General features: G+C 53.7%; 1 protein-coding gene across 1 annotated transcript; it reads left to right on the top strand.

Annotated features, from left to right (window-relative positions):
• Nucleotides 1–387: 387 nt before the first annotated feature.
• On the top strand, nt 388–27,578 carry ADAMTS5 (ADAM metallopeptidase with thrombospondin type 1 motif 5). The gene is given in 9 exon segments (XM_038766173.1): nt 388–984; nt 10,743–10,875; nt 14,294–14,461; nt 17,703–17,986; nt 20,344–20,448; nt 20,450–20,528; nt 23,185–23,360; nt 25,310–25,485; nt 25,565–27,578. Coding segments are annotated over 9 exon segments (2,259 nt in total). The 3' UTR covers nt 26,106–27,578.
• Nucleotides 27,579–27,707: the final 129 nt, after the last annotated feature.

Below are 27,707 nucleotides of genomic sequence, written 5' to 3'. Positions count from 1 at the left end.
GTGCCCCCACCCCCCCCGGCAGGCCCCCCTCCTCCGCCTTCAGCCCACCGGACTCCTCGCTGTTGCCAGCCACGGGCCCGGGATCCGTCGCCACCAACTCTGCCTCTGTCTCCTCCTCCTCCTCCTCCTTCCCTCCTCCTCTTTCCCTCCTCCTCCTCCTCCTCCTCCCTCCCCCAGGGGCGGTTTCACAACTTTGTAGACCGAGAGGTTTTTGCAAAGTAGCTGGGCTCGCCTTTCCCTCCCGGCTGCCTGTCCGCCTTGGACTGTCTCCGGCCCTCTCGGGGTGTCCGTCTCTCCACCTGTCTCCGCCTCTCCCCGAGGGTCTCTGCCTCCTCCCTCTGTCTCTGGGGGTCCGCCCCGGTCTGTGCCTCCTCCTCCGGGCAGACCATGATCCTGCAGCTGGCGGCTCTGGTACTGCTAGTCCTGGACCAGGCCGGGGCGGTGGACCTGGGGGTCCCCGAGACCCCCTCCGGACCCCCTCCGGACCCCCCAACGCCCCCCGCCCGACGCCCCGAGGGTCGGCCCCACGTCCTGACCGGTGCCAGCTGCGAGACGCCCCCGGCGCCTCCTCCGCGCGGCCCTCCGGGGCCAGGCCCGGCCTCGGCACGAGGCAGGCGTCGACGTCGACGCTCGGTGTCGCGGGCTCGACACGTGGAGCTGCTCTTGGTGGCCGACGCGTCCATGCGGAGGACCTACGGCCAGGGCCTGCAGCATTACCTGCTGACCCTCGTGGCCATCGCCTCGCGCCTCTACGGACACGCCAGCCTGGAGAACCCCGTCCGCCTGGCCGTCGTGCAAGTACTGGCCCTGGACGAAGACCAGAACCAAGACCAGGACACGGACCGGGACGATGACCGAGGACCCCCCGTCCACCGCAACGCGGCCGCCACCCTCAAGGCCTTCTGCAAGTGGCAGCACCGGCGAGGCCGGCAGGGCGGAGGACGCGGGGGCCACTATGACGCCGCCATCCTCTTCACAAGGGAGGTAGGTGCCCAGCCTCCCCGCCCCTTGACCCCCGACCGGCCCCCCGGGACCCCGGAGAGGAGGAACCGGAGAAAGCTTGGTGAGAAGGGCCAGAAGGTCAGCCCTCCTCCTGTGGGGGACCGAGTGAGATGAAAAGGGGGTGAGAGCGCAACCAGAGAAACGCGGGCGAGACGTCCGGAAGAGAAGGAGCGGGTCGTGTCCGGTTGTATTAATAATAAGAATGATGATGATGGTCTTTGTTAAGCGCTTACTATGTGCAAAGCACTGTTGTAAGCGCTGGGGAGGTTACAAGGTGATCAGGTTGTGCCATGGGGGACTCCCAGTCTTAATCCCCATTTTACCGATGAGGTAACTGAGGCCCAGAGAAGTGAAGTGACTTGCCCAAAGTCACTCAGCTGACAGTTGGCGGAGCCGGGATTTGAACCCATGACCTCTGACTCCAAAGCCCGGGCTCTTTCCACTGAGCCACGGGCATTTACTCTATGCAACGTACCAGTTCTCACCGTACCTCCATCCCATCTGTCCTGCCACCCACCTCTCACCCACATCCTACCTCTGGCCTGGAAAGCCCTCCCTCCTCAAATAAATAAATAAATAAATAATGATGGCATTTATTAAGCGCTTACTATGTGCAAAGCACTGTTCTAAGCGCTGGGGAGGTTACAAGGTGATCAGGTTGTCCCACGGGGGGCTCACAGTCTTCATCCCCATTTCACAGATGAGGGAACTGAGGCACAGAGAAGTTAAGTGTGTTGCCCAAAGTCACACAGCTGACAATCGGCGGAGCTGGGATATGAACCCATGACCTCTGACTCCCAAGCCCGGGCTCTTTCCACTGAGCCACGCTGTGTCTCTAATCCGACATTCCCTCCCCGTCCACAGCCTTATTGAAGGCCCATCTCCTCCAAGAGGCCTTCCCTGACTAAGCCCCCCTTTCCTCTTCTCCCACTCCCTTCTGCGTCCCCCTGACTTGCTCCCTTTATTCATAATAATAATAATAATGTTGGTATTTGTTAAGCGCTTACTTTGTGCAAAGCACTGTTCTAAGCGCTGGGGTAGATACAAGGTAATCAGGTTGTCCCACAAGGGGCTCACAGTCTTCATCCCCATTTTCCAGATGAGGGAACTGAGGCCCAGAGAAGTGAAGTGACTTGCCCAAAGTCACACAGCTGACAAGTGGCGGAGCCACAGCACTTATGTCCATATAATAATAATAACAATAATAATGATAGCATTTGTTAAGCGCTTACTATGTGTGAAGCACTGTTCTAAGCGCTGGAGGGGAATACAGGTGATCAGGTTGTCCCACTTGGCGCTCACAGTCTTAACCCACATTTTACAGATGAGGTAACTGAGGCCCAGAGAAGTGAAGTGACTTGCCCAAAGTCACACAGCTGACAAGTGGCAGAGCCGGGATTAGAACCCATGACCGCTGGCTCCCAAGCCCGGGCTCTTTCCACTGAGCCACACTGCTTCTCTACTACATTCTTCTGTAATGGATTTAATTTATATTAATGTCTATCTCCCCCCCTCTAGGCTGTAAGCTCGTTGCGGACAGGGATTGTGTCTGTTTATCGTTCTAGCGTCCTCTCCCAGAGCTTAGTACAGTGCTCTGCACACGGTAAGTGCTCAATAAATTCGAATGAACGAATGAACAGTATAACAGATACATTTCCTGCTCACAACAAGCTTACAGTCGGAGTGGTGTCCGGCAAAGGCCTATAAGGGGGTTACTGGCACGGAGTGGCGTCCAGCCCCCCGCCCCACCATGCTACCTGTCTCACGGCGGACACCTGCTCTCCTCAGAGAATTCCCAGGGCCTCTCGTAGTTTTCCCAGCACTTCCCTTCCTGTGGGTGGAATTGAGGATGTGGGAATGGGAGGAGGCGGGTGGGGGGGGAGGTCATTGTCGGGGCAGCAACCGGGCATCAATCCAGCCAAGACACCTGGTGTGTCCGGGCCTGCTCCTTGGGCTGATGGGCTGGGGGCCTTTCTGAGGGGTAATGGGCTCCTCCCTCAAATCCACTAAAAGTAGTCATAGGAGGAGGGGTCGTTCTGGGGTCCTGGGGTGGCCTGACCATTTCCTTTTTTTATTGGCATTTGTTAAAAGCTGACTATGCGTCTAAGCGCTGGGGTAGATACAGCCTAATCGGGATGGACACAGTCCCCATCCCACATAGCGTTCACAGTCTTCATCCCCGTTTTCAGGTGAGGTAACTGAAGCACGGAGAAGTGACTCCATCAGCCAGTCAGATTTGCTGAGCGCTTACAGTGTGCAGAGCGCTGTACTAAGCACTTCGGAGAGTACAATGTAACGGACACAATCCCATCCAATGCGGCAGATTAGTGGTGGAGCCGGGATTAGAACCCAGGTCCTCTGACTCCCGTTAAGCCACACCGCTTCTCTACCCCGTTACCCCTCAACCTCCCAGCTGGGCAAGGGAACACTAGTGTTACGATAGAAGGAGCGATGGCAGGGTTCGCTATTTGTGGAAAGCACTCTGCTGAACACTGGGCGGGCATTGGCCGCTCAGATCGCACCCAATCCCTGCCCACGTGGGGCTCGCGAGGGAGCGAGAGCAACAAACTTGTCACTCATTCATTGTCGTATTTATTGAGCGCCTACTATGTGCAGAGCACTGGACTAAGCGCTTGGGAAGTCCAAGTCGGCAACATAGAGAGACGGTCCCTACCCAACGACGGGCTCACAGTCGAGAAGCGGGAGGCAGATGACAAAACAAAACATGTGGACAGGTGTCAAGTCATCAGAATAAATAGAAATAAAGCTAGATGCACATCATTAGCAAAATAAATAGAATAGTAAATAGGTACAAGTAAAATAAAGAGAAGAATAAATCTGTGCAAACATATATACAGGTGCTGTGGGGAGGGGACCGTCTCTCCCCCTTCTAGACTGGGAGCCCGCTGTTGGGTAGGGACCGTCTCTATATGTTGCCAACTTGGACTTCCCAAGCGCTTAGTACAGTGCTCTGCACACAGTAAGCGCTCAATAAATACGATTGAATGAATGAATGAATGAAGGGGAAGGAGGTAGGGTGAGGGGGATGGGGAGGAGGACAGGAAAAGGGGGGCTCAACCTGGGACGGCCTCCTGGAGGAGGTGAGTGCTCAATAGGGCTTTGAATCAATCAATCAATCAATCATATTTATTGAGCGCTTACTGTGTGCAGAGCACTGTACTGAGTGCTTGGGAAGTACAAGCTGGAAGGGAGGAAGAGAGGTAGCTTGGCGGATTTGTGGAGGGAGGGCATTCCAGGCCTGAGGGCGGAATGAGCCAAAATGTCCCCATTTTGCAGATGAAGAAGCTGAGACCGAGAGAGTCGGTCAGTTGTATTTATCGAGCGCTTACTGTGTGCAGAGCACTGTACTGAGCATTTGGGAGAGTACGGTGTAATGATAAACAGACACACTCTCTGCCCCCAGTGAACTTACAGGACAGAGAAGGGGAAGCGACTTGGTCAAGGTCACTCGGCGGGCAAGGGGGAGCCGGGACTGGAACCCAGGTGCATTGATTTCCCCTCTTCCCCTTCCCGCCGCCAGGCCTTGCCGGCCTGCTGTCCCTCCGGGGGTCAAGCAGCGTGTTCCCCAAGGTCACGGCAGGGCTCCGGGAGCTGAGGAAATTAAGAAAGAGGGTTCTTGCCCAGCCCGGCCCACTGTGGACACCACTCCCTCCCAGGCTATTTTTACCCAGCCTGCCCTGCGGTCAGGCGGTGGAAGCATCGGCCCAGGGGAGGGACGGAGGGACCGACGGGAACAGCGTGTCAACAGACACTCGTCCCGGCGGCCCTGCGCCCACGGGAGACGGTGGAAAATCCACCTCGTGACTCAGTGGCCCTCTGCAAACGTCCGCTGAGTTCCCCGGGGCCCACGCCGGTGGTGGGACCCGCTGCCCTCCCGGGGGGACAGGCCTGGAGGGAACAGGACAAGAGGGAGGTGGTCCTCTCTGCCTCAGGCTTCTGCAGGGACCGTGTGTGTAACTTTTGGGGGTGTACGTGAGACCGTACATGTGACTGGGTGTACGTTCATTCGTTCATTCAATCGTATTGAGCGCTTACTGTGTGCAGAGCACTGTACTAAGCGCTTGGGAAGTCCAGGTTGGCAACATATAGAGACGGTCCCTACCCAACAGCGGGCTCACAGCCTAGAAGGTGAATGAGGGCATGGGTGTTGCCAACTTGTACTTCCCAAGTGCTCAGTGTAGTGCTCTGCACACAGTAAGCGCTCAATAAATACGATTGAATGAATGAATGGGGACCGTCTCTATATGTTGCCGACTTGGACTTCCCAAGCGCTTAGTCCAGTGCTCTGCACACAGTAAGCGCTCAATAAATACGATTGAATGAATGAATGAACAGTGTGGTCTAGTAGGTAGAACGCAGGCCTGGGAATCAGAAGGACCTGGGTTCTAATCCCCTCGTCAGCTGTGTGACCTTGAGCAAGTCACAGCGTGGCTCAGTGGAAAGAGCCCGGGCTTGGGAGTCAGAGGTCCTGGGTTCTAATCCCGGCTCCGGCGCCTGTTAGCTGTGTGACCTTGGGCAAGTCGCTTCACTTCTCTGGGCCTCAGTTACCTCATCTGGAAAATGGGGATGGACTGTGAGCCCCCCGTGGGACAACCTGATCACCTTGTATCCTCCCCAGCACTTAGAACGGTGCTTCGCACATAGTAAGCGCTCCACAGATGTCATCATCATTATTCTCTGTACCTCAGCGACCTCATCTGTAAAATGGGGATTAAGGCTGTGAGGCCCCCGTGGGACACGGACGGCGTCCAGCCACTGTTGGGTAGGGACTGTCTCTGTATGTTGCCAACTTGTACTTCCCAAGCGCTTAGTACAGTGCTCTGCACACAGTAAGCGCTCAATAAATACGATTGAATGATTGGTTTATTAGCTTGTCTCTCCCCCAGCGCTGAGAACAGTGCGCGACGCAGAGTAAGCGCATAACAAATCCCATCATCATCACGGGTGTATGTAGCTGTGTATGAGCACAGGTATGCACGTGTGTGTATGCGTGTGTTGCTTTTAAAGCGGTTTCATGACTTTCCAGCGGCCTCTGCTGCCTTGCCCTGCTCTGTCGGAGGATGCCGTCTGGAAGGGAGGGAGGGCAGGAAGGGAATTTGGGCGGTTTGTGGACGGAAATGCTCCAACGGGACGACGGAGGGAAAGAGCGAGGCGGCTCCTCAGCTCCAAATATCTCAAACCTCCGCCTGCCCTCCGGCCTTTCGCGCTCACAGCCGATCCCCCGTGTCTAGGGGAGATGGGACGGAGCGTGTTGGGGAGGGAGGAGTTCCCACCCCGGGGTACAAAAGACGGGCTCGCGGCTTCGGACCAACCGGTGAAGCAGGCGTGTGGTCACCGGAGCGGCCCAGGTCCTGAAATCTGGAGCGGGACCCTTGCCCCCCAGCCGATTGTCTGGTACGGGCAGAGTGCTCTGGAGAGGACCGTAGCGTTAGAGGACCGGATCCCTGCCCTCAAGGAGCTTCCAGGAGGGACAGACAGATGCTGAAATCGTTTCCGCGTGGGGAAGAAGGCAAAGTGGATTTGTACGAGAGCGGCCAGTGAAAGTTAGATCTCTTCAGTGCCGCCCTGAGCAAGATTGACTCCATGCCAAGCGCTGACCTCTGCCCTCACGATGGCTATTTGACATTGGTTTTTGGACACCAGTCCTCCGGCCGGCCGGCCTCCATCACCAGCCTCCATTCATTCAATCGTATTTATTGAGCGCTTACTGTGTGCAGAGCACTGTACTAAGCACTTGGAGAGTACAAGTTGGCAACAGCCTTCCTGTCTTCCGCTCTCCGGCATCCAGCCATCCAGCAGGCTGGCCTCCATCTGCAGCCAGCTGGTCTCCATCCCTCTTGTCATCCAGCCCTCCAGCAGGCCGGCCTCCCTCTTATGATCCGGCCTCTAGCTTCCAGCCCTCCACGTCCCGCTTTTCAGCTCCCAGCCCTCCAGCTGTCCGGTTTGCACCTCCAGCCTCCAGTTGGCCGGCCTCCACCTCTAGCCCTTCAGCCTCCCGGCCTCCACCTTCAGCCTGCAGCCCTCAAGGCCCGTCTCTGGCCGGCCTCCAGGCTCCAGCCCGGGGCTGGGGCGGGCCCTGAACTCTGGCGCTGTCAGGCTCGCAGTCCCAGCTGGGCCTCGGGATGGGTTGTTTTTTGGGCCCAAAGAGCACGGGTGAGGCCCGTTTCCGCCCCTGTTTACCCGTGGCGGCCACCCTGGATCAGAGTGTCAGCAGATCCAGCCTGGAGGCCGCCCAAGCACAGGCGTTTCCCGGAGGCGGGGCTGGGGAAGGGGGTCCGGGGAGAGTGGGGGGGTGGGGAACCAGTGGGGGTGGGGCTCAGTCAGCCTCCAAGAGTTTTTCTGCCGCTGTGATTTCCTTGGCACGAGACCTGTTTTCCTTCTGGAATAGCACTTATGCTGGAATTCACATCCCGCGGCCCCAAGTGGAGAAACGCGAGCTGCCCCGGCCTCCCGGCCTCCCATCCTCCCGGCCTCGACCGCTTCCTGGTTCTCCTTGACCTCCCCCGACCCGCGCCCCCTCTCTCTCCTGTCTGTTTTCCGTCGGGTCAGGCGAGGCCGGGGTGGCCAGGGTGCCAAAGAGAGGAGACCACGGGCTAGGCCCCTGGACAGAGCAGGGCCACGGCGGGGGAGACGGGTCAGGGGGCGACTGCTCACCGGGCACTGGAAACCGAGTCCCGACGCTCGACTGCACGGCAGCTGGGGTCGCCCGCTCCTGATTGGGGGTCCTGTTTGGGAATCCCTCTGGAAGTAGCTCCAGGGTCACACAACTAGTGTTGGTGAGACGGTCGGGCACAGTCCAGCTGCCGGAGGTAGCGTTCCCAACGGATGTGACGTGGCCTCCGGGGCACCTTGTGACCCCTGGAGATGCTGTGGTTGAGAAGGACACTGAGGCAGCCAGGATGGAGTGACCAACCAAGACGGTGCTCCCCGGGGAGCTTGCCAGGGACAGTTGAGTCTAGAGAGATGATGTCTCATCTTGTTTCTCTCCTCCCAGGTGCTAAGGCAGTCTGTCCATGACCCACTGAACTACTTGGACCTGAGACCTTCCCCGTGTGGCTTCTGAGTCATAGATCTTGGGTGTGGGCACGCACGTATGTGTACATGTACAGCACACAGAGGAACCCGCGGTCCCAGGGTTCAGGGCCCTGTACAGGACACCTCCTGGGTGCAGATACCTGTTCTGGGCACCTCTTGGGTGCAGAGCGCTGTACTGGGCACCTATTAATAATAACAATGATGATGGCGTTTATTAAGCGCTGAGCCCGTTGTTGGGTAGGGACCGCCTCTATATGTTGCCAACTTGTACTTCCTAAGCGCTTAGTACAGTTCTCTATACACAGTGAGCGCTCAATAAATATGATTGAATGAATGTTTGTGCAAAGCACTGTTCGAAGTGCTGGGGAGGTTACAAGGTGATCAGGTTGCCCCAGGGGGGGCTCAGCCTTCGTCTCCATTTTACAGATGAGGTAACTGAGGCACAGAGGAGGTAAGTGACTTGCCCAAAGTCACAGAGCTGACAATTGGCGGAGCCGGGATTTGAACCCACGACCTCCTACTCCAAAGCCCGCGCTCTTTCCACTGAGCCACGCTGCTTCTCAGCATCTATTGGGTTCAGAGCCTTGGGCGGACATCTCCTGGATGCGAAAGACTGTATTGGGCACTTATCACGTTCAGTGACTTGTACTGGGCACCTTCTGGATACAGAGGACTGTACTGGGCACCTACCCTGCACAGAGCCCTGTACTGAGTGCCTACTGGGTGGAGAGTTCTGTAGTGGACACCTACTGCGTGCAAAGCTCCGAACTGGCTTTCCCAGAGGCTGGGCTGCTCTGGACTGGCCGCCCTCCAGCCCGGGGGAGGAGGCCCTCGCCCTAGTTGGGGGGAATTTGGGGAACAGGAAGTCCAAGTTTTCCTGCTCATCCCGTCCTCCCCTTCCTAGCCCAGACAACTCCCTCCCTATGTGGGTCCAGACCCCTTCGGAGCACGGATTGGTGAAGGATGTTTGGTGGGACAGGGGTCCTGGGACCATGGGTTCCTCTGTGTGCTGTACATGTACACATACGTGTGTGCCCACACCCAAGATCTATGACTCAGAAGCCACACGGGGAAGGTCTCAGGTCCAAGTAGTTCAGTGGGTCACGGACAGACTGCCTTAGCACCAGAGAAGCAGCGTGGCTCAGTGGAAAGAGCCCGGGCTTTGGAGTCGGAGGTCATGGGTTCAAATCCCAGCTCTGCCAATTGTCAGCTGGGTGACTTTGGGCGAGTCACTTAACTTCTCTGTGCCTCAGTGACCTCAACTGTAAAATGGGGATTAATACTGTGAGCCCGCCGTGGGACAACCTGATCACCTTGTAACCTCCCCAGCGCTTAGAACAGTGCTTTGCACATAGTAAGTGCTTAATAAATGCCATCATTATTATTATTATTATTATCTGGCTCTACCCCCTACCTCCCTGGAAGCTGACGACTAACCCGTCGTGGACACACAAGGTTATCCAATCTAGCCCGCTGCCTCCTCCCAGTCAAGTGACTGCCCATCCCTGGATCCATGGGGTCCTGTGATCCAGACCCCTGCCTCCATGCAAGCAGGCCAGCGACTAACCCACCCGGAATAATAATAACAATAATAATAATAATAATAATAACAATAACAGGATAGATGGGGTCATTCGCTCCAGTCCCCTGACTCCACGCAGGCAGGTGGATGACTAACCCCCCAGATAGATGGGGTCATGCGATCCATTCCCCTGTCTCCGTGGAGGAATGTGAATGGCTAACCCACTCGGGTCACACAGGGGCATCTGATTCAGCCCCCTGCCTCCACGGAGGCAGGAAATCCCCTCTCCCCGTTGAGGGGCAGGGGTTCTGCTGGTTTCGGAGCTGCAGCCATCTCCTGGGAAGGGAGGGAAGAAGAAAGGAAGGGAGGGAGGGAGAAATGAATGGGCTGCTTTGTATCCATTTAACATGTCAGGTCCTGAGTTTTTGTCTCCCCGGAGCCATTTCACCCAAAAGAGGCCTCACAACCATGCAGGGGGATGGAGACTGTGCTCCCCACCTGACACCCGAGGAAACAGAGAAGTTGAACAACTTTCTCAGGGCACATCGGGACCGCGAACCCACGTCTCCAGCCTCTCTGCATGATATCTAGCCGCCTGCCCTGGGCAATGTGGCAAGCTGGGGGCTGTGGTGGTTGTGGTGATTGTGGTGGTTGTGGTGTCTGTGGCTGAGGCTGTGGCACGGAAGCAGCATGGAGGAGTAGATAGGGCACGGACTGGGAGTCAGAAGGTCATAGATTCTAATCCCGGCTCTGCCACTTAGCTGCTGTGTGGCCTTGGGAAGTCGTTTGACTTCTCTGGGCCTCAGTTACCTCCTCTGTAAAATGGGGATTAAGACTGTGAGCCCCATGCAGAATAGTGACTATGTCCAACCCGATTTGCTTGTATTCACCCCAGCGCTTAGCACGGTGCCAAGTACATAGTAAGCCTTAACAAATACCACAGTTATTTTTATTATTATGCCTGGAAGGTGGAAGGTCTGCAGTGTTTGCTTCCTCGACAGCCTGTGGCCCCTGAGAGCCAGGCTGGCTCGCTGTGGACGAATTTGGCCCTCACATTTCTCTTTCTCTCTCTTTCTCTCTGTCTCTGGTGGTTCCCCCGTCTCTGTGCGTTCCCCCATCCCTGTCTCTGGTGCCCTTGTTGGTGGTCCAACGTGGGTGGCAGGACCTGTGTGGCCACCACTCCTGCGACACCCTGGGCATGGCAGACGTCGGGACGGTATGCTCCCCCGAGCGCAGCTGCGCCGTCATCGAGGACGACGGTCTCCACGCGGCCTTCACCGTGGCCCATGAAATTGGTGCGTCGGGGCGGGCCGGGGATCCGGGGAAGACTTGGGGGGTGGTCCAGGGGGCTAGTGAGGCTGGGGGGATGCGGGTCGGGGAAGGCGGGAGGGAGAACGGGGGACTAGGCGGGGGTGAGCCCTGCCGGGCTGGGTCATTTCTAAACTGTGAGCCTGTTGTTGGGTAGGGACCGCCCCTATATGTTGCCTATTTATACTTCCCAAGCGCTTAGTCCAGCGCTCTGCACACAGTAAGTGCTCAATAAATACGATTGAATGAATGAATTCAGTCGTGTTTATTAAGCACTTGTCATGTGCAGAGCGCCGTACTAAGCGCTTGGGGAAGTACAATATAACAACAAACAGTGACATTCCCTCCCCACAACGAACTCACAGTCCGGTGGGGGGACGGGCTTGTCTGTCGTTTGGTCAATCGTATTTATTGAGCACTTAATGTATGCAGAGCACTGTGCTAAGCACTTGGAAATGTATGATATGACCATAAAAAGACGCATTCCCTGCTCACGATGAAACCATGCTGTTAAGCGCTTAGTATGTGTCAAACACTAGTCTAAGGGCTGGGATAGGTACAAGTTAATTAGGTAGGACGCAGTCCCTGACCCACATGGAGTTCTCAGGCTGAGTAGAAGAGAGAACAGGTATTGATCAGAGCCTCATTTTACAGTCAAGAAAACTGAGGCACAGGGAAGTTAAATGACTTTCCCAAGTTGACAGAGCAAGCAATTGGCAGAACCGGCATTAGAACCCAGGTCCTCACCTTCTCTGTGCCTTAGTTCTCCTATTCTCCCGCTTACTTAGACTGTGAGCCCCATGTGGGACAGGGACTGTGTCCAAACTAATTCACTAGTATCTAACCCAGTGCTTGGAACAGTCTCTGACACGTAGTAAACGCTGAACAGATATCATTTTTTTAAAAAGGAGCTGACAGTCTAGATAGAGAGAGACAATAAATTAAATTACAGATAAGGGAATAAGTGTTGTGGGGCTGGGGTGGATTTCGAAGTGCGTGAGGAGTACACAGCCTGGGTCTTAGCTGAAGCAGATGGGGAAATGAAGGTTCAATCAAGGAAGGCCTCTTGGAGGAGATGTCATTTTCATTGGGCTTTCAAGGTAGGGAGAGCAGTTGTCGGTCTTATATGAAAGGGGAGGGGACTGTAGGGCTGTTGGAAGGGGTCAGTGGTGAGATCAAGGCCAAAGAAAGGTTGGCATTAGAGTTGCCAAGTGTGTAGGTTGGGTTATAGTAGAAAATCAGCAAGGTGACTGAGTGCTTTAAAGTCGATGGTAAGGAGTTTCTGTTCGAAAAGATGGATGGGCAGTCCCCGGAGGTTCTTACCGAGTGGGGAGTTGTGGACTGGAGGATTTTTCAGAAAAATGATCAGCAGGGTGAAGTGTGATCTGGAGAAGGGCGTGATAGGAGGCAGGGAGGTCAGTGAGGCTGATGCGGTGGTCGAGGCCGACAGGATAAGTGCTTGGATCGGCGAGGCAGCGGTTTCGATGGAGTGGAATGGGTGGATTTCAGCAATGTTGTGAAAGTAGGACTGACAGGATTTTCTGACGGATTGAATGTGCGGGTTGAAAGAGAGAAATGAGTCAGGGCTGATGCCAAGATTACAGACTTGGAAGACAGGGAGGAGGGTGTTGTTGGTGTCTGCAGTGATGGGAAAGGCAAGGGGGAGGACTGCCGGGAAGGAAAGGAGCTCTGTTTTGAGCATGTTAAGTTTGAGGCAATAATAATAATAACAATGGCATTTATTAAGCGCTTACTATGTGCAAAGCACTGTTCTAAGCACTGGGGAGGTTACAAGGTGATCAGGTTGTCCCACGGGGGGCTCACAGTCTTAGTCCCCATTTTACAGATGAGGGAACTGTAGGATTTCGAAGTGCGTAAGGAGTACACAGCCTGGGTCTTAGCTGAAGCAGATGGGGAAATGAGGGTTCAATCCAGGAAGGCCTCTTGGAGGAGATGTCATTTTCATTGGGCTTTCAGAGAAGTGAAGTGACTTACCCCAAGTCACCCAGCTGACAAGTGGCGGAGCCGGGATTTGAACCCGTGACCTCTGACTCCAAAGCCCGGGCTCTTTCTCCTGAGCCACGCTGCTTCTCAGGTGTCGGCAGGATATCCAAGAAGAGATGTCTTGAAGGCAGGAGGAAATGCGAGACTGCGGAGAGGGAGAGAGATCAAAGCTGGAGAGGTAGATTTGGGAATCATCCGCTTCCAGTTGGTATTTGAAGCCAAGAGGGGAACGAATTCTCCGAGGGAGTGGGTGTAGATGGAGAATCGAAGGGGATCCAGAACTGAACCCTGAGGGATTCCTACAGTTAAGGGGTGGGTGGCAGAGGAGGAGCCGGCTAAAAAGACTGAGACGGAGCAGCCAGAGCGATGGGAGGAAAACCAGGAAACAATGGCAGCGAAGCCAAAGTTGGATAATATTTCCAGGAGAAGGGGTTGATTTGCAGGGTCAAAGGCAGCAGAAAGGCCGAGGAGGATTAGGACGGAGTAGAGGCCGCTGGTTTTTGGCAAGAAGATGGTCGTTGGCAACCTTCTCGACAGTCTTCTAGACTGTGAGCCCGTTGTTGGGTAGGGACCGTCTCTATATGTTGCCAACTTGGACTTCCCAAGAGCTTAGTACAGTGCTCTGCCCACAGTAAGTGCTCGATAAATATGATTGAATGAATGAATGAACCTTAAGAGAGGGCGGTTTCTGTGAAGGGGGCAGTGGTCAGATTGCAGAGGATGGAGGAGAGGGAAAAAAAGGGATCCAACCCCGGCCGTGGGAAAACCCCACAGGAAGCCAGACCCCTGAGGTGGGCCATCCAGGCTCTGATTTCCTTGTGGTTTTTTATAATGTTATTTGTTAAGCTCTTACTATGTGCCAGGAACTGTACTAAGTGCCGGGTTAGCTACAAACCAGTCAGATTGGATACAGTCCCTGAACCTCGTGGGGCTCACAATCTTAACTCATTTTACATTTACTCATTATAGAGAAGCAGCGTTCAGCGGAAAAAGCCCGGGCTCGGGAGTCAGAGGTCATGGGTTCTAATCCCGGCTCCACCACATGTCCGCTGCTTGACCTTGGGCAAGTCGCTTCGCTTCTCTGAGCCTCAGTTCCCTCATCTGTAAAACGGGGATTAAGACTGTGAGCCCCTCGTGGGACAACCTGATCATCTTGTATCCTCCCCCCCAGCGCTTCAACAGTGCTTCACACATAGTACGCGCTTAACAAATGCCATCATTATTATTATTATTATTGACAGATGAGATAATTGAGCCTCAGAGAAGTGAAGGGTCTTGTCCACGGCCACGCAGCTGACGTGGCGGAGCCGGGATTAGAACCCAGGCCCTTCTGCTTCCTAGCCCCAGGCTCAAGCCACCAGGTCACGCTGCCTCTCAGTAAATACTATGGACTTCCCTCAGGCCACCTGCTCGGCCTCTCCCACGACGACTCCAAGTTCTGCGAGGAAAACTTCGGCGCCACAGAAGACAAGCGCCTGATGTCGTCCATCCTGACGAGCATAGACGCCTCGCGACCGTGGTCCAAGTGTACGTCGGCCACCATCACCGACTTCCTGGACGACGGCCACGGTACGGAGGGGGGCTGGTCACCTGTCCACCTCGGTGGGGGCTCTGGGCCGGACACCTGCCGTGCACAGAGCATGGTTTAGTCAATCAATCAATCAATAGTATTTATTAAGCACTTACTGTGTGCAGAGCACTGTACTAAGCGCTTGGGAAGTACAAGTTGGCAAAATATAGAGACGGTCCCTACCCAACAATGGGCTCACGGTCTATAAGATAGTCTAGTCGATAGAGGATGGGCGTGGGTTCTAATCCCGGCTCTGCCACTTGTCCACAAGTTCATTCAATCACATTTAATAATAATAATAATGGCATTTATGAAGCGCTTACTATGTGCAAAGCACTGTTCTAAGCGCTGAGGATGTTACAAGATGATCAGGTTGTCCCACGGAGGGCTCACAGTCTTCATCCCCATTTTACAGAGGAGGGAACTGAGGCCCAGAGAAGTGAAGTGTCTTGCCCAAAGTCACCCAGCTGACAAGTGGAGGAGCTGGGATTTGAACCCACAACCTCTGACTCCAAAGCCTGGGCTCTTTCCATTGAGCCACGCTGCTTCTCTGAGTGCTTACTGTGAGTGCTCTGAGTGCTTACTGTGTGCAGAGCACTGTAACTAAGTCACTTCGCTTCTCTGTACCTCAGTGACCTCATCTGTAAAATGGGGATAGAAACTGTGAGCCCCACAGGGTACAGGGACTGGATCCCACTCGATTTGCTTGTATTCACCCCAGGGCTTAGTACAGTGCCTGCCACGTAGTAAGCGCTCAACAAACACCATCGCTATTGTTATTATTGAGCACCTGTTGTAGGCCGAGTTCTGAACTGGATGCCCGTTGTTTCACCTGTCTACCTGTTTTGTTTTGTTGTCTGTCTCCCCCTTCTAGACTGTGTTGTCTCTATATGTTGCCAACTTGTCCTTCCCAAGCGCTTAGTACAGTGCTCTGCACACAGTAAGCGCTCAATAAATATGATTGAATGAATGAATGCAGAGCACTGAGCCAGGTGTCTGCTGTGTGTAGAGCACTGGATTGTGTGCCCATTTTGTGTAGAGCACTGAACGGTGTCTAATGTGTGCAGACCATGGTCCTGGATGCCTGCTGTAATAATAATAATAATAATAATAATGGCATTTATTAAGCACTTACTATGTGAAAAGCACTGTTCTAAGTGGTGGGGGGTACAAGATAAAGTCCCACGTGGGGCTCATAGGCCCCATTTTACAGGCGAGGGAACTGAGGCCTGGAAAAGTGAAGTGACTTGCCCAAAGTCACACAGCTGACAAGTAATAATAATTGTGGTGCTTGTTAAGCACTCGCTATGTGCCAGGCACTGTACTAAGGGCTGGGGTGGATAGAAGCAAATCGGGCAGGACACAGTCCCTCCCGTCACCTCCTCCAGGAGGCCTTCCCACAGAGCCCCCTTTTTCCTCTCAATCAATCAATCAATTGTATTTATTGAGCGCTTACTGTGTGCAGAGCACTGTACTAACCACTTGGGAAGTACAAGTTGGCAACATATAGAGACAGTCCCTACCCAACAGTGGGCTCACAGTCTAAAAGTCTCTCCCCCTCCCCATCCCCCCTGCCCTACCTCCTTCCCCTCCCCACAGCACCTGTATATATGTTTGGACAGATGGTTTACTCTACTTATTTTACTTGGACATATTTACTATTCTGTTTATTTTATTTTGTTAATATGTTTCGTTTTGTTGCCTGTCTCCCCCTTCTAGACCGTGAGTCCATTGTTGGGTAGGGACCGTCTCTATATGTTGCCAACTTGGACTTCCCAAGCGCTTAGTCCAGTGCTCTGCACACAGTAAGCCCTCAATAAATATGATTGAATGAATGAATGAATGAATGTCCCACCTGTCCCAATGCCCATTTTACAGTTGTACTCTCCCAAGCGCTTAGGACAGTGTTCTGCACACAGTAAGCACTCAATAAATACGATTGAATGAATGAATAAATAATAATAATAATAATAATGGCATTTATTAAGCGCTTACTATGTGCAAAGCACTGTTCTAAGAGCTGGGGAGGTTACAAGGTGATCAGGTTGTCCCACAGGGGGCTCACAGTCTTAACCCCCATTTTACAGATGAGGGAACTGAGGCCCAGAGAAGTTATGTGACTTGCCCACAGTCACACAGCTGACAATTGGCAGAGCCGGGATTCGAACCCATGACCCCTGACTCCAAAGCCCGGGCTCTTTCCACTGAGCCACGCTGCTTCTCTTAAGTGAAATGACTTGCCCAAAGTCACACAGCTGACAAGTGTGGCACAGATAAGTGAAGGGACTTGCCCAAGGTCACACAGCAGACACGTGGCATGGTCGGCATTAGAACCCAGGACCTTCTGTCTCCCAAACCTATGCTCTATACACTACGCCTTGTTGCTTCATTCAGTTATTCATTCAATCGTATTTATTAAGTGCTTATTCATTCATTCAATCGTATTTATTGAGCGCTTACTGTGTGCACGGCACTGTACTAAGCGCTTGGGAAGTGCAAGTCGGCAACATATGGAGACGGTCCCTACCCAACAATGGGCTCACAATCAGGCCTGGGCATCAGGGTCCTAAACCCGGCTCCACCCCTTGTCTTCTGGGTGACTTTGGCCAAGTCTCTTCACTTCTCTGTGCCTCAGTTCCCTCATCTGTGAAATGGGGATTAAGACTATGAGACACAGGTGGGACGGGGACAGCGTCCAACCCGATTAGCTGTATTCACCCCAGCGTTTAGTACAGTGCCTGGCACAGAGTAAGCACTTCTCGAGTACCGTAAAAACCCCAAAACCTGTCAGGTCAGTGCGGTGTTGGGTGTTGCGAATATTATGCAGGGAGCGGGAGCGGGATGGTTTCCGGGTGTCATCAGAGAAGCAGCATGGCTCGGTGGAAAGAGCACTGGCTCTGGAGTCAGAGGTCACGGGTTCAAATCCCGGCTCTACCAGTTGTCAGCTGGGTGACTTTGGGCAAGTCACTTCACTTCTCTGGGCCTCAGTTACCTCGTCTGGAAAATGGGGATTAAGACCGTGAGCCTGCCCTGATCACCTTGTAACCTCCCCAGTGCTTAGAGCAGTGATTTGCACATAGTAAGCGCTTAATAAATGCCATTATTATTAGTAGTAGTAGTAGTATTACCCCCTGACTCAGGCCCTAGAGGATTTCCGGCAGCCGGGAGCGATGGAGTCCTCTTGGGTGCCTCCCTGGAGGCGGAGGAGGGTCCCCGAATCTGACGCCTCTGTTCCCGCAGGGAACTGCTTGCTGAACGTCCCCAAGAAGCAGATCCCGGGGCCCGAGGAGCTCCCGGGCCAGACGTACGATGCCATCCGCCAGTGCCAGCTGGCCTTCGGGCCCGAGCACACCGTGTGCCCCGGCATGGACGTCTGCGCCCGGCTGTGGTGTGCCGTCCTGCGCCAGGGCCAGGTGGTCTGTCTGACCAAGAAGTTGCCCGCCGTCGAGGGGACGCCCTGTGGCAAGGGGAGAATTTGCCTGCAAGGCAAGTGTGTGGACAAAACCAAGAAAAAGTATTACTCGGTACGTTGCCCCGGCCGTGAGGGAGGGCCCCGTCCCCGCCCCGCGCCCACCCCCTGTCCACAACGCCTTCGGCCGGCCACGGGACCTCACCGTCTCGGACCACGGACGGAGTTGTCGAACGCTTGAACGGGGAGGCCGAGTCAGGGAGAGGAAGAGATTCGCCGCTGCCTTTGCGCGGGGAGGCCAAATCGTGGCTCCAGTTTAGCGTTCTGACAGGCCATTCATTCATTCAATCGTATTTATTGAGCGCTTACTGCGTGCAGAGCACTGTACTAAGCACTTGGGAAGTACAACTTGGCAACATATACCCAACATATACACTGTTGGGTAGGGACTGTCCCTATATGTTGCCAATTTGTACTTCCCAAGCGCTTAGTACGGTGCTCTGCACATAGTAAGCGCTCAATAAATACGATTGATGATGATGATATACAGACTCACAGTCTAGGAGGAGGAGACAGACAACAAAGCAAAACATGTAGACTCATGTGGATGCATGATAATAAAACATGTAGGTCACACAGCCGACAAGTGGCGGAGCCGGGATTTGAACCCCTGACCTCTGACTCCAAAGCCCGGGCTCTTTCCACTGAGCCACGCTGCTTCTTAACGAATACCACAATTCATTCATTCAAGTCATTCAATCATGTTTATTGAGCGCTTACTGTGTGCAGAGCACTGTACTAAGCGCTTGGGAAGTACAAGTTGGCAACACACAGACTAGACTGTGAGCCCAATCAATCAATCAATTGTATTTATTGAGCACTTACTGTGTGCAGAGCACTGTACAAAGTGCTTGGGAAGTACAAGTTGGCAACATATAGAGACGGTCCCTACCCAACAGTGGGCTCACAGTCTAGAAGGGGGAGACAGAGAACAAAACAAAACATATCAACAAAAGCAAATAAATAGAATAGATATGTACAAGTAAAATAGATCAATAAATAGAGTAATAAATCCATACAAACATATATCCATATATACAGGTGCTGTGGGGAGGGGAAGGAGGCCCTGCTGAGAGCTCACCTCCTCCAGGAGGCCTTCCCAGACTGAGCCCCTTCCTTCCTCTCCCCCTCGTCCCCCTCTCCATCCCCCCATCTTACCTCCTTCCCTTCCCCATAGCACCTGTATATATGTATATATGGTTGTACATATTTATAACTCTATTTATTTATTTATTTATTTATTTTACTTGTACATTTCTATCCTATTTTATTTTGTTGGTATGTTTGGTTCTGTTCTCTGTCTCCCCCTTTTAGACTGTGAGCCCACTGTTGGGTAGGGACTGTCTCTATGTGTTGCCAATTTGTACTTCCCAAGCGCTTAGTACAGTGCTCTGCACATAGTAAGTGCTCAGTAAATACGATTGATTGATTGATTGAGGTAAGGCAGGGGGATGTGGAGGGGGAGGAGGGGGCTCAGTGTGGGAAGGCCTCCTGGAGGGTAGGGACCGTCTCTATATGTTGCCAACTTGTACTTCCCAAGCGCTTAGTACAGTGTTCTGCTCGCAGTAAGCGCTCAATAAATACGATTGATTGATTGATATAGAGACAGTCCCTACCCAACAGCGGGCTCACAGTCTAGAAGGGGGAGACAGAGTTGGTCAGATCCTCGGTCATCTCCTGCCCTGCTGGCTGAGATTTCTGGGGACGAGGACTGGACTACCCCATCGTAGGTTCCTCCGGAAACCACAGCCACAGGTTCTCTCCTGGAGGGGCGGGGGGCTATGGGACAGAGACACGGTTGAGGTGTCGCTACCCCTCAATGGTCTGGGTCTAGGGTGAGAATCAATCAATCAATCAATCAATCGCATTTATTGAGCGCTTACTGTGTGCAGAGCACTGTACTAAGCGCTTGGGAAATTGGCAACATATAGAGACAGTCCCTACCCAACAGTGGGCTCACAGTCTAGAAGGAAGCAAGTATGGGGCTTGGGGGGGTCTGGGAGGGGATCCCGGCTCCGCCACATGTCTGCTGTGTGACCTTGGGCAAGTCGCTTAACTTCTCTGAGCCTCAGTTCCCTCATCTGTAAAATGGGGATGAAGACTGTGAGCCCCACGTGGGACAAACTGATCGCCTTGTATCCCCCCCAGCACTTCAAACAGGGCTTTGCAAGTAGTAAGCGCTTAACAAATGCCATCATTATTATTATTATTACTATTATTACGGACATGTCTCTCTGTGGTTTGGGGGTGTCGCTTGTTGGGAGAGTTTTGGGGACCCCAAGGTGTCTAATGCTGCTCTGACCCCACCCCCAGTCCTGCCCTCGGTGGTCCCCATCTACCCCCCCAACCCAGCCTCGGTGGGGGCTGGAGATTCCCAATTGGGTGGGAACATGGAGGGTGCTTCGTTTACAGGTCTCCAGTCACGGCAACTGGGGGTCGTGGGGACCCTGGGGTCAGTGTTCCCGCTCCTGCGGAGGAGGGGTCCAGTTCTCCCGCCGCCACTGCAACAACCCGGCCCCCCCGAAACAACGGCCGCTACTGCACCGGCAAGCGGGCCCTCTATCGCTCCTGCAGCATCACGCCGTGTCCCGACAGCGGTACGTGGGATGCCCTGTGCATCCTTTGACTTTCCCCAGCTCCAAGACCCAGCCTGGACACCCTCCACCCCCTGGCTGTCCCCTCTCATTCATTCATTCAATCAATCATATTTATTGAGCGCTTATTGTGTGCAGAGCACTGTACTAAGCCCTTGGGAAGTACAAGTTGGTGACACCTAGGGATGGTCCCTACCCAACAACGGGCTCACAGTCTAGAGGGGTGAGGGGAGGAGAATGGGGGTGTGAAGAAGGGGGTAAAGAAGGTCTGGGAGAGGAGAAAGGGGTGTGTGAAAGAATAATGGGATGGAAAAAAAACTGAGGAGAAGAGGGTGTGAAAAGGAGCTGGGGGAGAGGGAAATGGGGGGGTGAAAAGGGTCTGAGGAGAGGGGAATAGGGGTGTGAAAAGGAGCTGGGGAGAGGAGAATGGGGTGTATGAAAAGGGGCTGGGGAAAGAGGGGACTGGGGGTGTGAAAAGGTGCTGGGGAAAGAGGGGAATGGGGGTGTGAAAAGGGGCCTGGAGGGTGAAAAGGGGCTGGGGGAGAGGGGACTGGGGGCGGTGAAAAGGCGTTGAGGAAAGAGGGGAATAGGAGTGTGAAAAGGGGCTGGGGAAAGAGGGGAGTCTCCCCCTCGTCCCCCTCTCCATCCCCCTCATCTTACTTCCTTCCCTTCCCCACAGCACCTGTATATATGTATATATGTTTGTACGTATTTATTACTCTATTTATTTATTTATTCATTTTACTTGTACATATCTATTCTATTTATTTTATTTTGTTAGTATGTTTGGTTTTGTTCTCTGTCCCCCCCTTTTAGACTGTGAGCCCACTGTTGGGTAGGGACTGTCTCTAGATGTTGCCAATTTGTACTTCCCAAGCGCTTAGTACAGTGCTCTGCACACAGTAAGCGCTCAATAAATACGATTGATGATGATGATGAGTAGGGGTGTGAAAAGAGGCTGGGGGAGAGGGGAATGGGGGTGTGAAAAGGGGCTGGGGGAGAGGGAAATGGAGGGGTGAAAAGGGGCTGGGGAGGAAGAAGGCATTCGTGGGGGGATCGGGGGTCTAGGTGTCTGGGTATGCTCCCCGGGCCCTTTACGGGCCCTCTCCATCCCTGACTCTCTTCAGTGATCCCGCATGGATCCATCCAACTCTCTTGACTCTCTCCTCTCCATCCCTGACCTTCCCCAGCTCCATTCATTCATTCAATCGTATTTATTGAGCGCTTACTGTGTGCAGAGCACTGTACTAAGCGCTTGGAAAGTACAAGTTGGCAACATATAGAGACGGTCCTTACCCAACAGTAGGCTCACAGTCTGGAAGGGGGAGACAGTTATCCAACACAGACCATCCCAAGGCCCTGACTCTCCCCATTTCATTCTTCACTCATCCTTCACTCGTTCTCTGCTCCAGTGACCCAGCGCAGTCTCATTCATTCAATCATATTTATTGAGTGCTTACTGAGGGCAGAGCACTGGACTAAGTGCTTGGGAAGTACAAGTCGGCAACAGATAGAGACAGTCCCTACCCAACAACGGCCTCACAGTCTAGAAGGGCAGCACGGGCTGGATGCAAACACCCTGGTGTGCCCTCGGTCACCTGTATATATGTATATATGTTTGTACATAATACTCTATTTATTTTACTTGTACATATTCTATTTATTTTATTTGGTTTATATGTTTTGTTGTCTGTCTCCCCCCACCTCTAGACTGTGAGCCCACTATTGGGTAGGGACCGGCTCTATATGTTGCTAACTTGTACTTCCCAAGCACTTAGTACAGTGTTCTGCACACAATAAGCGCTCAATAAATACGATTGAATGAATGAATAGAAGGGGGAGACAGACCACAAAACAAAACATGTGGACAGGTGTCAAGTCGTCAGAACAAATAGAATTAAAGCTAAATGCACATCATTAACAAAATAAATAGAATAGTGCATATGTACAAGTAAAATAAATAGAGTAATAAATCTGTACAAATATATATACAGGTGCTGTGGGGAGGGGAAGGAGGTAAGGTTGGGGGGTTGAGAAGGAGGAGAGTAAAAAGGGGGCTCAGTCTGGGAAGGCTTCTTGGAGGAGGTGAGCTCTCAGTAAGGCTTTGAAGGGAGGAAGAGAGCTAGCTTGGCAGATGTGCGGAGGGAGGGCATTCCGGGCCAGGGGAAGGACGTGGGCCGGGGGTCGATGGCGGGACGGGTGAGAACGAGGTAGAGTGAGGAGGTGAGCGGCGGCAGAGGAGTGGAGGGTGCGGGCTGGGCTGGAGAAGGAGAGAAAGGAGTGACTCAACATGGACCAGCCAACATCGCTGATTCTCCCCTCTCCATCCCTGACTCTCCCCAGCCCCAGTGACCAGCGCAGATATTCCAACACCCCTGTCTCTCCTTACTGCATCCCTGACTCACCCCAGTGACCCATCCAACACCCCTGACTCTCTCCGTCCATCTCTGACTGTCCCCAGTGACCCAGCACAGCCCCCCCCAACACCCCTGACTCACCCCTCTCCATCCCCGACTCTCCCCCGGTGACCCAGCATGGACCACCAACCACCCCTGACTCTCCCCAGTGACCCAGCGCAGACCATCCAACACCCCTGACTCTCCCCTCTCCATCCCCCACTCCCCACCCCAGAAATGACAGAATGCTCCCCACTTTCCAGGCAAAAGCTTTCGCCAGGAGCAGTGCGAGGCCAAGAATGGCTTCCAGTCGGACGCCAAGGGGCTGAAGACTTTTGTGGAGTGGGTACCCAAATACGCGGGCGTCCTTCCGGCCGACGTCTGCAAGCTGACCTGTCGAGCTAAAGGGACCGGCTACTACGTGGTTTTCTCCCCAAAGGTATCTCCGGGAGAGCGGGACAGGGGTGGCAAACGTGGGAGGGACCCAATCCAAGGGAGCTGGCGGATGAAGACTTCCGCCATACGTGCCCTCCCCGTTAGCTCCTGCAGCGGTCATGGAGACCAGTAGGCCTCTCCATGGTATCTGAGCACTTATTGTGAGCAGAGCACTCTACTGAGCGCTTGGAAGAGGACCACCCAACAATAGACACATTCCCCGCCCTCAACAAGCTTACAGTCTAGAACTGAAGCCACCAGAGAGTCCGGGAAAACGGTCCGAGTCCCGCTCTTCATGGACAGTAGATGCCTAGTCCCAGGTGCCTAGTTCAGTGCCCTACCCCCAAGAGGAGTTCAGTAAGTAGCACTACCAGCCCAGAACCAATCAGTGGAGACTGGTTGGTCCCCCAAGCTTTATCCAAGTTAAGGGTTGGAGACATATTTGCCCCATTGGTGCCTAGTGGCCCCAGCTGAGCCCGCTGTTGGGTAGGGACCGTCTCCATATGTTGCTAACTTGTAGTTCCCAAGCGCTTGGTACAGTGCTCTGCACACAGTAAGCGCTCAATAAGTACGATTGAATGAATGATGAACCAGAGCTCAGCGGGCTCCCCCACTCCCCATTGGTGAGGGGGCAAGGGTGGACCCTCTATGAGGAAGGGATTTCCTTTGTAGAAAGGGCTCTGAGTCCCTTTTGGTCTGTAGTTCATCATCAATCGTATTTATTGAGCGCTTACTATGTGCAGAGCACTGTACTAAGCGCTTGGGAAGTACAAATTGGCAACATATGGAGACAGTCCCTACCCAACAGTGGGCTCACAGTCTAAAAATTGCAATTTCTGGATTCATTTCTCCGGAAAATAGAGGGAGAGAGTGTGGCTTAGGCACAGGCTAAGAACAGACTGGCTAATCGTGGCCTAGAGGAAAGAGCCCGGGCCTGGTGCCCCCAACTTGCTTGGCCTGGGTCCTGGAGTGAATCACTTAACTTCTCCGGGCTTCAGTTTCCTCATTGGTAAAATGAGGATTCAATATCAGTTCTTCCTCCCAATAAAAACAGTGCTTGGCACATAGTAAGAGCTTAATAAATGCCATCATTATTATCATTATTATTATAAAACTGAGCTCCAGAAGCAGCGTGGCTTAGTGGCCAGAGCATGGGCCCGGGAGTCAAAAGGTCATGGGTTTTAATTCCCGCTCCTCTACTTGTCTGCTGTGTGGCCTTGGGCAAGTCACTTAACTTCTCTGGGCCTCAGTGACTTTATCTGTAAAATGGGGATTGAGACTGTGAGCCCCATGTGGGACAACCTGATTACCTTGTATCCCCCCAGAGCTTAGAACAGTGCTTGGCACATAGTAAGTGCTTAACAGATGCCATCAGTATTATTATTATTCTCTGGGCCTCAGTTCGCTCATCTGTAAAATGGGGATTGAGACTGTGAGCCCCACACAGGATGGGGACCGGGTTCAACCCGATTTGATTGTATCCACCCCAGCATTCATTCATTCATTCAATTCAATCGTATTTATTGAGCGCTTACTGTGTGCAGAGCACTGTACTAAGCGCTTGGGAAGTACACGTTGGCAACACACAGAGACGGTCCCTACCCAACAGTGGGCTCACATTCTAGAAGGGGGAGACAGACAAAAAAAACCCAAAACACATTAACAAAATAAAATGAATAGAATAAATATGTACAAATAAAATAAGTAAATAAATAGTTAGTACAGTGCCTCGTACATAGAAAGTGCTTTACAAATACCACAGTTATTGTTATTATTGCGTGCTAAGCACTGCACTAAGTCATCTAAGCAGTCAACCCGTCGAATCTGAGCGCTTAGTGTAGGCAGAGCACGGGGAGAGTACAACACAACAATAACCTGACTCATCCCCTGGCGACAACGCGGTCCGGGCGTCCCCGGCCAGGCCGCGTTGTAACGGAGCGCGGTGGCCCGCAGGTGACGGACGGGACCGAGTGCCGGCCCTACAGCAGCTCGGTCTGCGTGCGGGGCAAATGCGTGAAGACCGGCTGCGACGGGGTCATCGGCTCCGCGCCGCAGTTCGACAGGTGCGGGGTGTGCGGAGGCGACAACTCCAGCTGCACCAAGGTCACCGGGACCTTCAATAAGAGGAGGTAAACTGGGGTCGGATCCCAGGGGCGGGGGGCGGGCACGGCCGGGCCTCCTGACCAGTCTCCCCACTCCGCCCCACAGCAAGGGGTACACGGACGTGGTCCGCATCCCCGAGGGCGCCACCCACATCAAGATCCGCCAGTTCAAGGCCAAGGACCAGAGCCGCCTGACGGCCTACCTGGCCCTGAAGAGGAAGAGCGGCGAGTACCTGCTGAACGGCGGCTACGTCATCTCCACGTCCGAGACCGTGGTGGACGCCCAGGGCACCGCCCTCAACTACAGCGGCTGGAGCCACCAGGACGACTTCCTCCACGCCATGGGCCACGCGGCCACCCGCGAGGTGCTGGTGGCCCAGGTCTTGGCCACCGACCCCACGCGGCCCGTGGACGTCCGCTACAGCTTCTTCGTGCCCAACCGGGCGGCCCCCGGGTCCAACGCCGTGCCCGGCCGGGCCGCCCCGCGCTGGGTGACCGGGCCCTGGCTCTCCTGCTCTCGGACGTGCGACCGGGGCTGGCAGTCCCGGACCGTGCAGTGCCAGGACGGAAGCAAGAAGTTGGCCAAGGGCTGCCTCCTGCCCCAGAGGCCTACCGCCTTCAAGCAGTGCCTGCTCAAGAAGTGCTGACCCCCAGGCCTGGGGCCCAGTGGCCGTGGGAGGGGGCCGGTCCGGGGGGCGTCACGCCAACCGGGGGCAGGAGGTGGGCAGGATCGACCCGCCCCGCAAGACGACAACGGAGAGGGCCCTCGTCTCCGCACAGGAGACCGTGGGACGGATCCATCGCGGTAGGCCGTGGGGTGAAAGGTCACCGGACGACCCCCGTGGCTCCGGGGCCCGCTCCCTTCCTCCCCCGCAGAGAGCGGACCCCTGGCACTGACCGTCACGCATTTGGATTTTCACTCCTGGCGAATACATCTCCCGGGGACGTCGCTCGATGCCACTTGACGCTACAAGGAAACGAGAAACAGCCTCTCCGGAAACCAAGCGGTCGGCTGACGTGTTTCTGCGTCCGTCTCCCACTCGTTGCTGTTCCCGATGAGGTGACCTACGTTTCGGTCATCGGAGAGGGCCACACGACCACTTCCTGATGGCACGATTCTTTATGTGGTCTAACATCGCCCCGCCCGTAAAGGGGAAACGCACCAACAGGGATTCACAGATCGTTTTGTGCATGTGTGTTCATGCGCACGCACACGGTAAAAAGTGACATCTGATATGTCAAAATTTGGAACAATAAAAAAGCATGTTGCTGCGTTCTGTGACGATCCCAAACTGTTTTGTTATCTGCCACTCCCCCGCTGAAATCTAACAATGTGTAATGTACCTACATGTCTCGAAGAAGGCGTGGAAGGTCAGCAGAGCACAGCAAATAGTATTTTATCGATGTCTGTTCACCGTTTTTAAAACCGGTACCCATCCGCCAGCAAAACTTTCCGACTTGTCATTTTTCTGTTTTCATTTGTTTTATGACTAGAGGAACCATTTCGGTTTTGTTCGGAGTCTAAAGCGCACCAAGATCACTAAGGAGTTAACTCCATCTCGATCTGGTGGTTAAATCCCTATCAAATAAGACTGTTTCCACAGAGTGAAATGTTATTCCTTATTGCCTGGATCCCATCGTCTGACTTTTTTTTTTTTTAACCACTTGAAAAGTTTTTTGAAGCCGCAGCCAGGGTGAAATGGAAAAAAAAAACTATTCAGGAAGGGTTGGGTATTTTTTTGAAGTCTTGTGTAGGCAGAGTAGAAGTATTTGAAACGGAGTTAACCATGCTTTGCTTGTCAGAGCGCAGTCGGTGGGGTCTTAATGGTGAGGCGAAAGATGGAAAGTTGCATTTCAGACCGATTTTGTCATCATTAGCTCAGACACTTGGGAAATTCCTGCCATAGCAAACCTGTGTCGAGCACAGCCGGACGGTAAGTGCTTACTGCACACTGTTATACTTACCGTTCTTATTTTATCCCGCTGCCTTCAACTGAAAATACAAATCAGCCCTCCCACCCCCTTCCAGGGATAGGCAGGGGTTCGGGGGTCAGGCATTGAGTCGGGGAATAGCAATAATGTCATTTGTTAAGCTCTCACTGTGTGCCAGGCACTGTACTAAGCGGTGGGATAGATACAAGTTAATCGGGTTGGACCCAGTCCAAGTCCCGCAATCTTAGTCCCCATTTTACAGATGAGATAACTGAGGCCCAGAGAAGTGAAGTGACTTGCCCAAGGTCACACAGCAG

This window comes from Tachyglossus aculeatus, chromosome 24, assembly GCF_015852505.1.
Source record: "Tachyglossus aculeatus isolate mTacAcu1 chromosome 24, mTacAcu1.pri, whole genome shotgun sequence".
Taxonomy (NCBI): domain Eukaryota; kingdom Metazoa; phylum Chordata; class Mammalia; order Monotremata; family Tachyglossidae; genus Tachyglossus; species Tachyglossus aculeatus.
Note: the sequence above shows the minus strand (reverse complement) of the source record. Positions and strands in the feature narration are given on the sequence as shown.